This window comes from Chiloscyllium plagiosum, unplaced genomic scaffold (assembly GCF_037043375.1).
Source record: "Chiloscyllium plagiosum isolate Xiang-an unplaced genomic scaffold, Cpla_swu_hap1 HiC_scaffold_53X, whole genome shotgun sequence".
Classification (NCBI taxonomy): Eukaryota; Metazoa; Chordata; class Chondrichthyes; order Orectolobiformes; family Hemiscylliidae; genus Chiloscyllium; species Chiloscyllium plagiosum.
In genome coordinates, this window is record NW_028270191.1 from 9,374,984 (window position 1) to 9,387,796 (window position 12,813).

General features: G+C 44.5%; 1 protein-coding gene across 3 annotated transcripts in view; it reads left to right on the forward strand.

Annotated features, from left to right (window-relative positions):
* The first annotated feature begins 2,938 nt into the window (after nt 1–2,938).
* os9 (OS9 endoplasmic reticulum lectin) overlaps nt 2,939–12,813 on the forward strand; it is a 46,992-nt gene continuing 37,117 nt past the window's right edge. For all 3 annotated transcript variants that reach the window (XM_043682092.2, XM_043682095.2, XM_043682094.2), the window contains exon 1: nt 2,939–3,097. In XM_043682092.2, coding sequence (XP_043538027.1) covers nt 2,954–3,097 — 144 coding nt within the window. In that variant the 5' untranslated portion in view covers nt 2,939–2,953. The remainder of the gene's footprint in view (nt 3,098–12,813) is intronic.

The window sequence follows — 12,813 nt, forward strand, 5'->3', positions numbered from 1 at the left end:
GGTGAGATTACATCCCAGCGACAGATTACTGCTTTAACACTCCTGTAGTCAATAACTTAGCAACACAACAAGTGCAATGCTCACTGACACAATGAGCACTATTTTCAGTTTATTCAAAATCTTGGAAGGGATAGTGTCTGATGATTTCAAGTCATTTCAAGCAAACCATTTCAAGACAAGTATACTAAGTGGGGACTGACCCATATCACATTGTTACCTTATACTATCTATGGTGAACATATGATATGCTCCGACCAATTCAATGATCATTAAGTTCAAGCCACAAAATAGGACTGTCACTCCAATGGTTGCATGAAAATGCAGGGAAGGGATTATCATCCTCAGCATAAAATATATGCTTAGATGGCAAGTGCAAATGAGTTTACCCAACAGCCAACGGTAAGCAAGCGGTGAGAGAACTCCTAAGTGTAAGTCATATACACGCTCATGATATCATCACTGCATGTGACCTGAGGGTATAAAAATTGTATACTCTGTCTTAATTGGATCACCTGAAGAATTGCATGCCATTAGAAGCACACTGCTCTTTGTAATATAATAGCTTAATATTAGTCCAGATGATGTGCCTGTGAATGTAATATTTGTATAAACCAGGCAGTTGTAGTGTAATATGTTAGATTTTTCAATACCATGTTACACACAACAGCTTACTAGGATCATGCAAAATACCCTGGAGGCAAAAGCCACATCAAAGACCTGGAGATTGGAAAATCCAAATGAGCTTATTTTAATTGGACTTAATAAGGCTCTTTATTAGCTTGATCAGTAGCTACCAGCAACATGAGGGTGGGTAGCCTTGCTTACCTCAACAAAAATGCTCAGATGAGATGCTGATAGGCCTGATTTTAGTTTTACCCCTGTCAGTCTCTGAAACCTGTTTTGGCAAAGGCCAAGTGACTTATATTTCTGTAAGCCTTTCATTATTGTGAAACTAACTAAGGCACTAAGAATACAAGGAAACAAAATGTGAAACTCAGCCACATAAGAAGAATTCAAATTGCTGGACAATGGGATTAGAACAGGTGGATGTTTGACTGATGTGGAAAAGATGGTCCAAAGCCCATGGTGGCTCAATGGTTAGTACTGTGACCTTGCGATGCTAGGGACCTGGATTTAATCCCAGCCTTGGGTGACTGTCTGTGTAGAGTTTGCACGTTCTCCCTGTGTCTGTGTGGGTTTCCTCTCACAGACCAAAGATGTGCAGGTTAGGCGGATCGGTCATGGGAAATGTAGAGCAATAGGGTAGGAGAATGGGTCTGGGTGGGTTACTCTTAGTCATAGAGATATACAGCATGGAAACAGATCCTTCGGTCCAACCTGTCCATGCCGACCAGATATCCCAACCCAATCTAGTCCCACCTGCCAGCACCCGGCCCATATCCCTCCAAACCCTTCCTATTCATATACCCATCCAAATGCCTCTTAAATGTTGCAATTGTACCAGCCTCCACCACTTCCTCTGGCAGCTCATTCCATACACGTACCACCCTCTGCGTGAAAAGTATTCCCCTTAGGTCTCTTTGATATCTTTCCCCTCTCCCCTAAATCTATGCCCTTTGGTTCTGGACTCCCCCACCCCAGAGAAAAGACTTTGTCTATTTACCCTATCCTCAGAGGGTTAGTGTGGACTTGTTGGGCCAAATGGCCTGTTTCCACACTGTGCGGATTCTATGATACAAGGCCCTCTTTCTGTGCTGTAGGTTTTATGAAGTGTCAACAGATGAAACCTAAGCATATGGGCCTGAGCTGAGGAGAAACGTCTTCATCCAGACAGTGGGAATTCTGTGGAATTCTCTGCCACAGAAAGCGGTTGAGGTCAAAACATTGAATGTTTTCAAGAAGGAGGTTGATAATAGTTCTTAAAGCTCAGGGGATGAAAGGGTTTGGGGAGAATGTGGGAACAGGGGACTGAGTTGGACGATCAGACATATTGAATGGGGAAGCAGGCTTGATGGGCCGAATGACCTATTCATGCTCTGATTCTGAATTGCATTGGATTTATTGTCACTTGTACTGAGGCACAGTGAAAAGCTTGGTATTGCGAGCAATACAAGCAGATCACAGAGTTAAGTTGCATAGATCAGTAAATAATAGGTAAAAGGCGGCGCTTAGGGAGGAGAGGTTGATATGACTAAACAGAGAAATATTACAGTATGGGACTTTAGCAGTGGAAGGCATAGCCACCAATAGTAGTTAAAATTGGGGATGTACAAGAGGCCATTTGGATGAGTTTGGAGGTCTGGAAGGATTCCAGAGCTTGTGGAGGGGAGGAGTGAGACAGGGGTTCCAAGACCCATCACTTGCAGAACATCTCTTCCACATCTTCCTTCAATTCCGGTGAAAGGGCATGGACTGGAAACGATAACTTATTTTTTCTCTCCCCACAGAGGTTACCAGACCTGAAGATGACTGCCAGGGCACAGTGTTTTTTTTTCATATGTTAGAATTCCCGCATCTGCAAGATTTTTTTGCCTTTGGAGGGAAGTCGTCCCACCCCGCCTCCCGACGATTGACATTTCAGTCCAACAATCACCGAGCGGCAAATGTACTTGTTCAAGGGAAAGACGAGGGCTGGAGGCAGGTCTCCGCCATGACGGCCGTGGAATCGGACAATCGGAGAAGGCCTATCATTGGGAGTGACAAGAGCATTACCCACTCAGGCAGAGGCCGCGACCTTTCTGATCAATCAGCGTGCTGGAGCTGGAGAGGCCAGGGTTTGGTTGCCAGGCAGCCGCAAGCAAAGTTGGGCGGGGGGGGGGGGGTGCAGCGCCAGAGTGACGTGACACTGGAGCCACTCAGCTTTGAGATAACGTCGCGTCGCGGTTTGATTGGCCCCTGCGGGAGCCGTTGACCAATAGCCTCGGTGGAGAGGCGGGAGCAGTGCCATTAAAGTTCGGCTGAGCAGCCCAAGCTTCTCGGCGAATGTTTCAAGATGGCGGCTGCGGCAAGGGCCTTCGTACTTGCGAGCGTCTGGTCGATGCAGTTCGTGTGCCTATCGGCTTTCCTCAACATCGAAGAGCTCAACGAGATGAAATACGGAATCGAGATCCTCTCGGATCCTATCATTAAAGGACAGGCGAGTTGACGAGCGCTGCCCGAGCGGGGGTTGGTGCTGCTACCTCCAGTGTCGTTGGCCGGCGTGCCAACGGAGGCTTCTTATTGATAACTAACCTTTAGCGTGATTCCAATGTATTGACTTCACTTTCAGCTGGTTGAGTAAACGCTGGGTGACCTTTCGTTCTTTATTTGTCATGACCACATATCAGTGACGGTGATGTGGTGGAGGGAAAAGAATCTGTTCTTTGTCTTATGATGAATTCGTTTATTGTTTACATAATGTACTTTGGGCCATATGTCGACCTTGACTTGTGTAGTATAGCTGTTCGTAATATGATTTCAATGTTGCGTGATCTTCAAAGTAGTTATTTCTACTGTAGGCATCAGAGCTTTGTAGCATAGGAGGCCGCCTTGCCTTGTCTGTCTGTTGGTTAAAACAGCTGCCTTGCTGAATCCTAATTTCCAGTTCTTGGTCTTTAGCTCTGGAGCTCACAATGCATGTTCGCATGTCTTTTTCAAATCGCAAAACCTTTGTCTCTACCCCCGTTTCAGGCAGTGGGTTCCTTCACTATCTGGGTGAAAAAAATGTTTGACTCACTTCTGATCCTCCTGGTTAGTGAAACCTCTACTAACAAAAGTACATCATTCCTATCCACACTCCGTCCATTTTTAATTCCCTTTGTACCCAGTGCTGGATGAGGTAGACGAAGCAGTACTTGCCTGTTTAGGTTGGTTAAATTGCTTTGGAACAGGTCATCAGCCTGTCATCAAGCATGGCTGACCAGGAGACACTCCTGTTCTTACTGCCAACAGTAGACATGATGGAAGGATTTGCAGGTTGATAATCAACTTGTTTTGGCACATCTTAACATGGCTTCCTTGGCCATCAAGTTCTGGAATGGAACTCGAATGCTGCTCAAAGGGCGGGCGCTGTACCTTCTATGTTACAAGACCTCCATTTCCACTCCCTGGCCCCTTCATGATTTTCAGTACCTCAATCAAATATTCTCATGGCTGCTTCTGTTTCAAAAGTTTGCTTTGTATAATAAAAATTCTCCATTGCTGATGCCATCCTTAGTAAATCTCCATGCCCCCTCTAATGCAACCTCTCTTTTCTTATCCCCAAGGCCACTGTTGATAAACATATGGCTTCTTAACCACTGTGTTTGACCTGTTAGGGACCTTGAAGGTCCTATCTATTCCTCTCACTTTTTAGAATCCTATTAGTTTTCTTGTATGTTTCCTCAATTATTTGTCTATCCCAAAGGCATTATTTCACACGTTACTGGATTGAATTCCTTTTGCTGTTTTTCTGCTACCTGACCAGTGCATTGGTATCTTTCTATAGACTACAGCTTTCTTCCTTGAGGATCTCTCGACTAAATTCTTAGCGCCTGCGGATTTCTTAATTATGCCCTTACATTTAAGTTGGCATCATTGATATATACTACTCTTTGCATGGTACCTGGGACTGTGCTCTGCGGATCCCTACTGGAAGCGGTTGTATGTTTGCAAAATACCAGCTGACTGTTTGTTTGTTTGTTTTCCTATACTCCCTGCACTGAGCCAATTTTGGTTCTTTCCCTTTGATCCCATGGGCTGTCAATTTTTTGACCAGTCTATCAATGTGGGATATTGTCAAAAGCCTCCTTAAAACCTAGGTAGACTTAAAGGTGCTAATCTCTTTGATTGTCATTATAGAGTCCTACAGCACAGAGACAGGCCCTTCAGCATGGATGAGTTTGGGCCAACCAAAATGTCCATCCATACTAACCCCATTTCCCTGCACTTGGCCCATATCCTTCTAAACCTTTCCTATCTATGTATTTATCCAAATGCATTTTAAATGTTGTTAATGTGTACGCCTCAACCACTTATACTGGCAGCTTATTCCATATATGTACCACCCTCTATTTAAAAAAAAAGTTGCACCTCAGGTTCCTTTTTATTCTTTCTCCTCTAACCTTAAACTGATGCCCTCTTGTCCTCGATTTCCCCAACCCTGGGAAGAAGGCTGAGTGCATTCACCCTATCCATGAATACACCAGCTTTAGTTGTGTTAGTCATTCACCATCTAACATTTTTTAAAAAAAAAATCCATGCCAACTGTCCTTGATTAATCTGTATCTGATTTTCTCATCAGGTTAAGTTGACTGGTGAGTACTTCATCCGGTTAACTGTTGCTCACTTTTAAAGTAACTATCTAATGTCCAGAGAGGATGGGAAAATGATGGTCAGGGTCTTCACTGTTTCTTTCCTTAACAGGTTGGGATATATTTCATCCAGGGGAGAAAGTGAGGTCTGCAGATGCTGGAGATCAGAGATGGAAATGTGTTGCTGGAAAAGCGCAGCAGGTCAGGCAGCATCTAGGGAACAGGAGAATTGACGTTTCGGGCATTAGCCCTTCTTTTCCAGCAACACATTTCCATATATTTCATCCAGGTCTGGCAGTGTAATTACTTTCAAGGATGCTAAATAGCTCAATGTTTCCTGTCTGTTTATTCCATCTGACAGTTCTCATCTTTCCTTGTTAACTACAAAAGTGGCATTGTCCCTCTTTTGTGAAGACTGACACAAAGTAATCATTACAAAGCATGCTCATGTATATCTTCCTCCTCTGTACATAAGTTATCTTTTTTAATTGGCTTAACCTTTTCCTGAGTTACAGTTTTAACCTTTATGCATTTATACATCTTTGAGCTTTTGTGTCCAAATTAATGCCCCCTCTTTGCTTTCCTAATTTCCATTTTAATTTCACCTCTGCATTTTTCATACTCTAGGTTTTCTGCAGTATTGAACATTCAGTATCTGGTTTAATTTTTAAAACAAATATTTGCAGGATGTGAGCATTGCTGGCAAGGCCAGCACTTATTGCCAATCTGTAATTGCCCTTGAAGCAGTGGTGAGGCCCAGGTACACCCACAGTACTGTTAGGGAGGGAGGCCTAGGATTTTGCAACAGTGAAATTGCGCCATATGGTTGCTAAATCTGGATGGTGTAGGTTGGAGGGGAACTTGCAGATAGTGGTGTTCCCATGTATCTGTTGCCTTTGTCCTTCTATAGGTAGCCATGGTCATGAGGCTGGAAGGTGCTGATGATGATTAGGCCTAGAATATTATCCTGGTGAGCTTTTGAGCCAGGAGGCTGAAGTTCAAGTCCTACCTGTTCCAGAAGTGTGTAAAGATGTCTCTGAGCAGATTTGATAAAATACCTGTCCTGAAGAACTGGGGTCTTGTCAGGAGACCCAGGTTCAAATCTTACTTCAGAAGTGTGTAATAATGTCGCTGAACTGATTTACTAGAACATATGAAGAGTTCCTGCAGCAGTGTCCCAGTGCTAAGGTAATTTGCTTCAACAGCCACAACCTTTGTGCTCCGTATGACTCCAGCTCGTTCAGAGTTCTTTGCTGGATTCTCATCAACTTCAATTTGCTAAGAAGACTTGGTGAAATGATGTTAAGACTGACTGCCCCCAACTCAAGGCTCTAGTGAAGTGAGGAAAGCTGGCAGATACTAAACTGAGCATCTGTCAGCAGATTGTTGTTGTATTAAGTGTCTATAGATAACTCTGTGGTGATTCTTTCATCTCAATACTGATGATCGAGAATTGGTTAGGTGGTAATTAGTAGCACTGAGTTTGTGCTGTCTTTCGTGGACACAATGTACCTGGGCCACTTTCCAAATTGCCAGATAGGTGCCAGTATTTTTTTTTTTCTGGAGCAGCTTTGCCAGGAGTGCAACTTGTTCTCGACCAAGTCTTCAGGACCACTGCCAGAATATTGGCAAGGCCCATAGCATTTGCAATATTCAGTGCCTTCAGCTGTTTCTTGATATTGTGTGGAGGGAATCTCATTGGCTAGGTACGAGCGTCTGGGATGCTTGGGATCTCTGGAGGAGGCGGAGTTGGATCATCCACTCGCATTTCTGGATGACGTTTGTTGCAAATGCTTCAGCCTAATCTTTTGCACTGATGTGTTGGGTTCCCCCACTATTGAGGATGGGGATATTTGTGGAGCTGCCTCCTTTAGTTGTTTGACTGTCCATCACCATCATGATTGCACAACTTGGATCTGATCTGTTGGTTGTGTAATCTATTAGCCCCGTCTATTGCATGCTGCTCCCACTGTTTTGCATACAAATCGTCCTGTGTTGGAGCTTTCACCTTGGACCTTGTTTTTAGCTATGCCTATTGCTGCTTCTGGTAATACACTCTGACACTGTCTTTGAATTGGTGCTGGTCCCCTGGTTTGTTTCTAGGTTCATTCGAAAAAAGGAACGACTGACTGCGCAGTCAATACACAGGGCTGCCAGTCTAAATTGTGTGCTCAAATCTCGAGGCAGCTAAGATTTATGCCTATTTTGCCACGCTTTACACCTTTTAATATGTTAGTGTTTTTGACAATGTGTTTCTGTTTTGATCTAAGCAAGTGTAAAACAATTTAGTGTGGATGGGAGGTTATTTCAGATGATGGGTAATTTGTGCAGTGCTGACATACAGCAACAAAGGTTCCAATTGACGAAAGAAATAGGTTTACACTGGTGTATTCCTGTAATTTCACTCCAGTGAGCACACAGTCAATGCATTAAAAGGTAATTGAAATCCATTCTTTTGCTCAACAGACCTTGGTGTAGGCAGGTGATGAGAAATGTTAATTAGATTCTGGAATAGGTCTTGGCAGACAGAAGGAAATAGATTCAACAGCTTTTTCTGGTATCTGTTCTATCCTATAGAACTGAGGGTTTAATGTCTGACATTGCTACTTAATTTCTGCTGAATGAATGAGGGTTGAACTAATGTTGGGAGCATATTAAATCCATTTACAACAATGTTTACACTTTCAGCTGGAGCCTGGTCCAAATTCAGTCCTCGAATTGAACTGAAATGTGTCAAAGCAACACTCTGCTGCCTATTTGCCTTTAAGGTACACTGTAATTAATATACTAATGTAATTTGGGCAAAGTGATATGGTAGCTATTAGAAAAGTGGCATTTTGCCTGAATTGGAAAAGGCTGTAATTTGCACAGATTCAATCAAATGTGACTGTGACTGTCTCTGCATAAGGCCAGAAGATTTAGGAGCAGAAGTTAGACATTTGGTCCAATGAAATAATGATGATCTGATACAGTAGATTCCCCCCCCCCCCCCCCTGTCTGGAGAGAAAGCAGAATAAATGTTTCTGGTCCAATGACCCTTCAGAATGCTCTGCGCATCCATCACTGGACCTGAAATGTTAACCCTCCCCTCTCTCAAGATGCTGTCAGACCTGAGTTTCTCCAGCAATTTCTCTTTGATTACAGATTTCCAGCATCTGCAGTTCTTTTATTTTAGATTTTTATTTCCATTTGCCCCAGGAGTTAGCACTCCTTCTGGTAGGAGAAAATGGCTCGTGAGACTCCTCATCTAATCAATGCCGTGGGTGTTGATGGACCTGTGGTGTTGTCTTGGCTTTTTGTATTTTGTTTCCAATTTGTAGGTTGTGGGTGACGCTGGCAACTCTACGTGTTTTGGAGAAAGTGAGGACTGCAGATGCGGGAGGTCAGTGTCGAGAGTGTGGCACTGGAAAAGCACAGCAGGTCAGGCAGCATCAGGGGAGCAGGAGAATCGGCAGGATTCCTGATGAAGGGCTTATGGCCGAAACGTCGATTTTCTTTCTCCTCGGATACTGCCTGACCTGCTGTGCTTTTCCAGCACCACATTCTACTTTACATAGATTGCCCTGAGAAAATTGGACATCTTGTATAGCAGATGTTTTATTTTGTAAATGCCTCATACTGGCTCAGTTGAATAGAAATGTCCTCACCACAATAGGTGACTGCTCATTGAACACTCTCAACTAACTTGTTTTACCTGACTTCCAGCCTACGTTTCCTAGCTTTGCTATTTCTGTGAATCTAATCTCTTGACTGCTCTATTTAACTTAGTCAAACTTGAATGTATGTAGGATTAAGATGGCCCAAAATGTTTTACAACCAATGACCTCCTGCAATATTTCTACAGTTGTAATGGAGGCAGGCGTACACAGCAGTGTTCCACAAACCACTGACAGTGGGTTTTACAAACCCACCGACTCCCACAGCTACCTGGATTACACCTCTTCCCACCCTACCTCCTGCAAAAGTGCCATCCTGTATTCCCAATTCCTCTGCCTCCGCCGTATCTGCTCCCAGGAGGACCAGTTCCACCACAGAACACGCCAGATGGCCTCCTCCTTTAGAGACCGCAATTTCCCTTCCCATGTGGTTAAAGATGCCCTCCAACGCATCTTGTCCACATCCCGCCCCTCTGCCCTCAAACCCCACCCCTCCAACTGTAACAAGGACAGAACACCCCTGGTGCTCACCTTCCACCCTAACAACCTTCACACAAACCAAATCATCCACCGACATTTCCGCCACCTCCAAAAAGACCCCACCACCAGGGATATATTTCCCTCCCCACCCCTTTACGCCTTCTGCAAAGACCGTTCCCTCCGTGACTACCTCTTCAGGTCCACACCCATACACGCCCCACCCCAAAACAACCCACCCTCCCTTCTGGCACCCTCCCCTGCCACTGCAGGAATGGCAAAACCTGCGGATGCCTCCTAGCAGAGTGCTTTAGGGAACATCTCCGGGACACCGCACCAATCAATCCCACCGCCCTGTGGCCCAACATTTCAACTCCCCCTCCCACTCTCCCGAGGACATGGAGGTCCTGGGCCTCCTTCACCGCCGCTCCCTCACCACCAGACGCCTGGAGGAAGAACGCCTCATCTTCCACCTCGGAACACTTCAACCCCAGGGCATCAATGTGGACTTCAACAGTTTCCTCATTTCCCCTTCCCCCACCTCACCCTAGTTCCAAACTTCCAGCTCAGCACCGTCCCCATGACCTGTCCTACCTGCCTATCTTCCTTTCCACCTATCCACTCCACCCTCCTCTCTGACCTATCAGTTTCAGCCCCACCCCCTTTCACCCATTGTATTCTGCTACTTTCACCCCACCCCCCTCATTTATCCCTCTACTCTGCTGGCACCCTGCCTCTATTCCTGATGAAGTGCTTTTGCCCAAATCGTCGATTTTCCTGCTCCTTGGATGCTGCCTGACCTGTGCTTTTCCAGCACCACTCTAATTTAGACTGTGGTTTCCAGCATCTGCAGTCCTTTTTTTAACCTGTTCCACAGACCTCTCAGGCAAGTAACCGGATCGTTTCTTTCCCAATTGATGGACAAATATTGGCCAGTAGAACTTCCCTACACATGTAAATAATACCATTGGATCTCTTGGATCCATTGAAAAGGATAAACAGGGTCATGTTTGAAAGATTGCAGCTTGTTTTTTAATAAAGTACACTGTTTCTTCTATAGAGGCGTTACAATGATTATTGGTGTTTTTCTGCATAACCTACACAAACCCCAGTATGACTCCTAGTCAAAATCTGGCAATGTGACTGCTGGACTCTGAGCTTGCTCCATTCTAGGTTTTCATCTGTCATGTTTCAGTGCCTGTATTTTCAGCTGTTGTCTATGTTGGTCCGTTCTGTTGCATTGCTTTTCAAAAGGGAAAATTTGAGTCTCGATACTAAGGTCTCAATGCTGAGCTGCAATACTGATAATCCTGTGCTGGAAGATTTGAGGGGATTTAGTTAATCCTCAAGTGTCAAAAGGGAATGGTTAGATTGTGTAATCCAAGATAGCAGCAGTTGAGTAGGCTAGTCCACTCTGTCTGCTTTTCTTTTTCCTTGATCTCTTCCTTTTTTTTGGTTTATTTCTACTTACCTTCTGGAGAAAGCTCTGTCACGGAGACAGTGACCATCACAGCTTTGCCGGGTCCAGAGTTGGCAGCAGCTGGGGGTCCAGAGTGGAGAGTTTTGCGGTTGACAGCTTGTTGTGATCTGGAGCATGGCAGCAGCTGGAGACCTGGATCAGGACTTTGACAGTCGGAGATTGAGCTCAATGTAGCATCTGTGGCAATGGTGGGGAGAGTAGGCAGACTGAGGTCTCCTGGAGAGTGGACCAAAATGGAGGAGATCAAGCCCTTGGAGGGAGTGTGAACTCAGCATGGCTAAACACTTAAAGACAGAATTTTTAACTTAGTACTAAGAAGGACTGTAATATTTAACTCTGTTTCTTTATTTCCATACTTTGTGTCTGTACTATTGTACTGCGGTACCTTTGTATCTATAATGATGCCAGGAATGGCAACATTGTACACCTTTCCACTGTACTTTTGTACTAGAGTACATGTGACAAAGTAATCTAATTCTAAATTTGGATTACATCTTGGTTATTGTGTGAATGTTTCTTGCCGCTTGTCAGCCCAGGTCTTGTTGCATTCGAACGTGGTCTGCTTCAATACCTGAGGAATGGTGAATAGTGCTGAACATTGTGCGATCTTTGGTGAAAATCCCCATTTCTGAACTTGTGGTGGAGGGACAGTCATTGAAACTGAAGATGGTTGAGCCAAGGACACTACCCTGAGGAGCTTGTGCAGAAATACTCTGCAATTGATATGACTGACCTCCAACAACTGCAAGCATCTTCTGATGTGCGAGGTATGACCCCAACCAACAGAAGAGCCCCCCCCCCCCAATTCCGACTGACTCCAGCTTTGAGAGAGCTCCCTTGGTGCCACAATTGGTCTGAGGCAACCTTGATATCATGTGGAGTTACTCTCCTCTTGTCAGCTCTTTTGTCCATGTTTGGACCAAGGTTGTAGTGAAGTCAGGGGCTGAGTGGCCCTGGCAGAATCCAAACTGAGCGTCAGTGAGCAGGTTACTGTGATGCAAGCACCATTGGTGACACCTTCCATCACTTGACTGATCATTTGAGAGTTGACTGATCAGATGGTAATTGGTCTTGCCTCTGCTTTCTGCCCATGCGCAACAGTGCCAAGTGTTCACTCAGTAACTTTCTATGTAGTATGTGAAAGCGACTGAATTGGTCGTGCTGTGAATTGAGCACGCATACCTCACTGCTGTGTGCTGATACTTGGTGGTAGTTGATTGGGATACCAGTAAGAGGATTGTAGCAACTACATTCTTCGGGGAGTGCAAATTGTCAAAACTGTCAGGTGAAAAACTGAAGATCTATAATTTCTCAAAGGATTCACTGTTCAGAACAAATTTGAGCTCCTGTCCTGAAATGAGTGAAACCAAAAACCTTGCAAGTTAGACCCCAAAATAAACTTAGTTTCAAATTTCAGTTTCTTGGATCAGCATGGCCGACTCTGTTCTTGGCTCGAGCATTTCGTCCCTGCTTGAGTGGCAGCAGTACTACAATGAGCCACCTTCCTCTTTCAACAAGCCAAAATTAAACCCCTCACACTAATTTATGCAAATTGAAGAAACAGCTTAGCAGCTGTTCAATTCTAGTACTGTTGACTGACTGCCCTTGATTTCCAGAAACTTCTGTGCGTGCAGAATAGTGTGTGACGGGATCATTTGCAAGGCAGAAATGTCTTATAGTATCAAATGTTAGTGAGGGAGTGCAAAATTCAGCGGGTTAACCAATGCACAGACATCTTTAGGTTGTACTGAGTTGTTGATTTTTGCAGTGTCAAAAATGTCTGTTTTTCTTGGACTGAATGCAAGGGTTATTTGCAACATGTGGAATTGAGATTGAACAGGCTAGGACTTATACCGCTCAAAAAAGAAAGGTGACCTGGTAGGAGTGGTTTGATGGATTAGTCATGACAAGATACTTTATCTTGTGGTGACCAGGTGAAGGACCATAAGTATAAAGCAGCCATGAATAA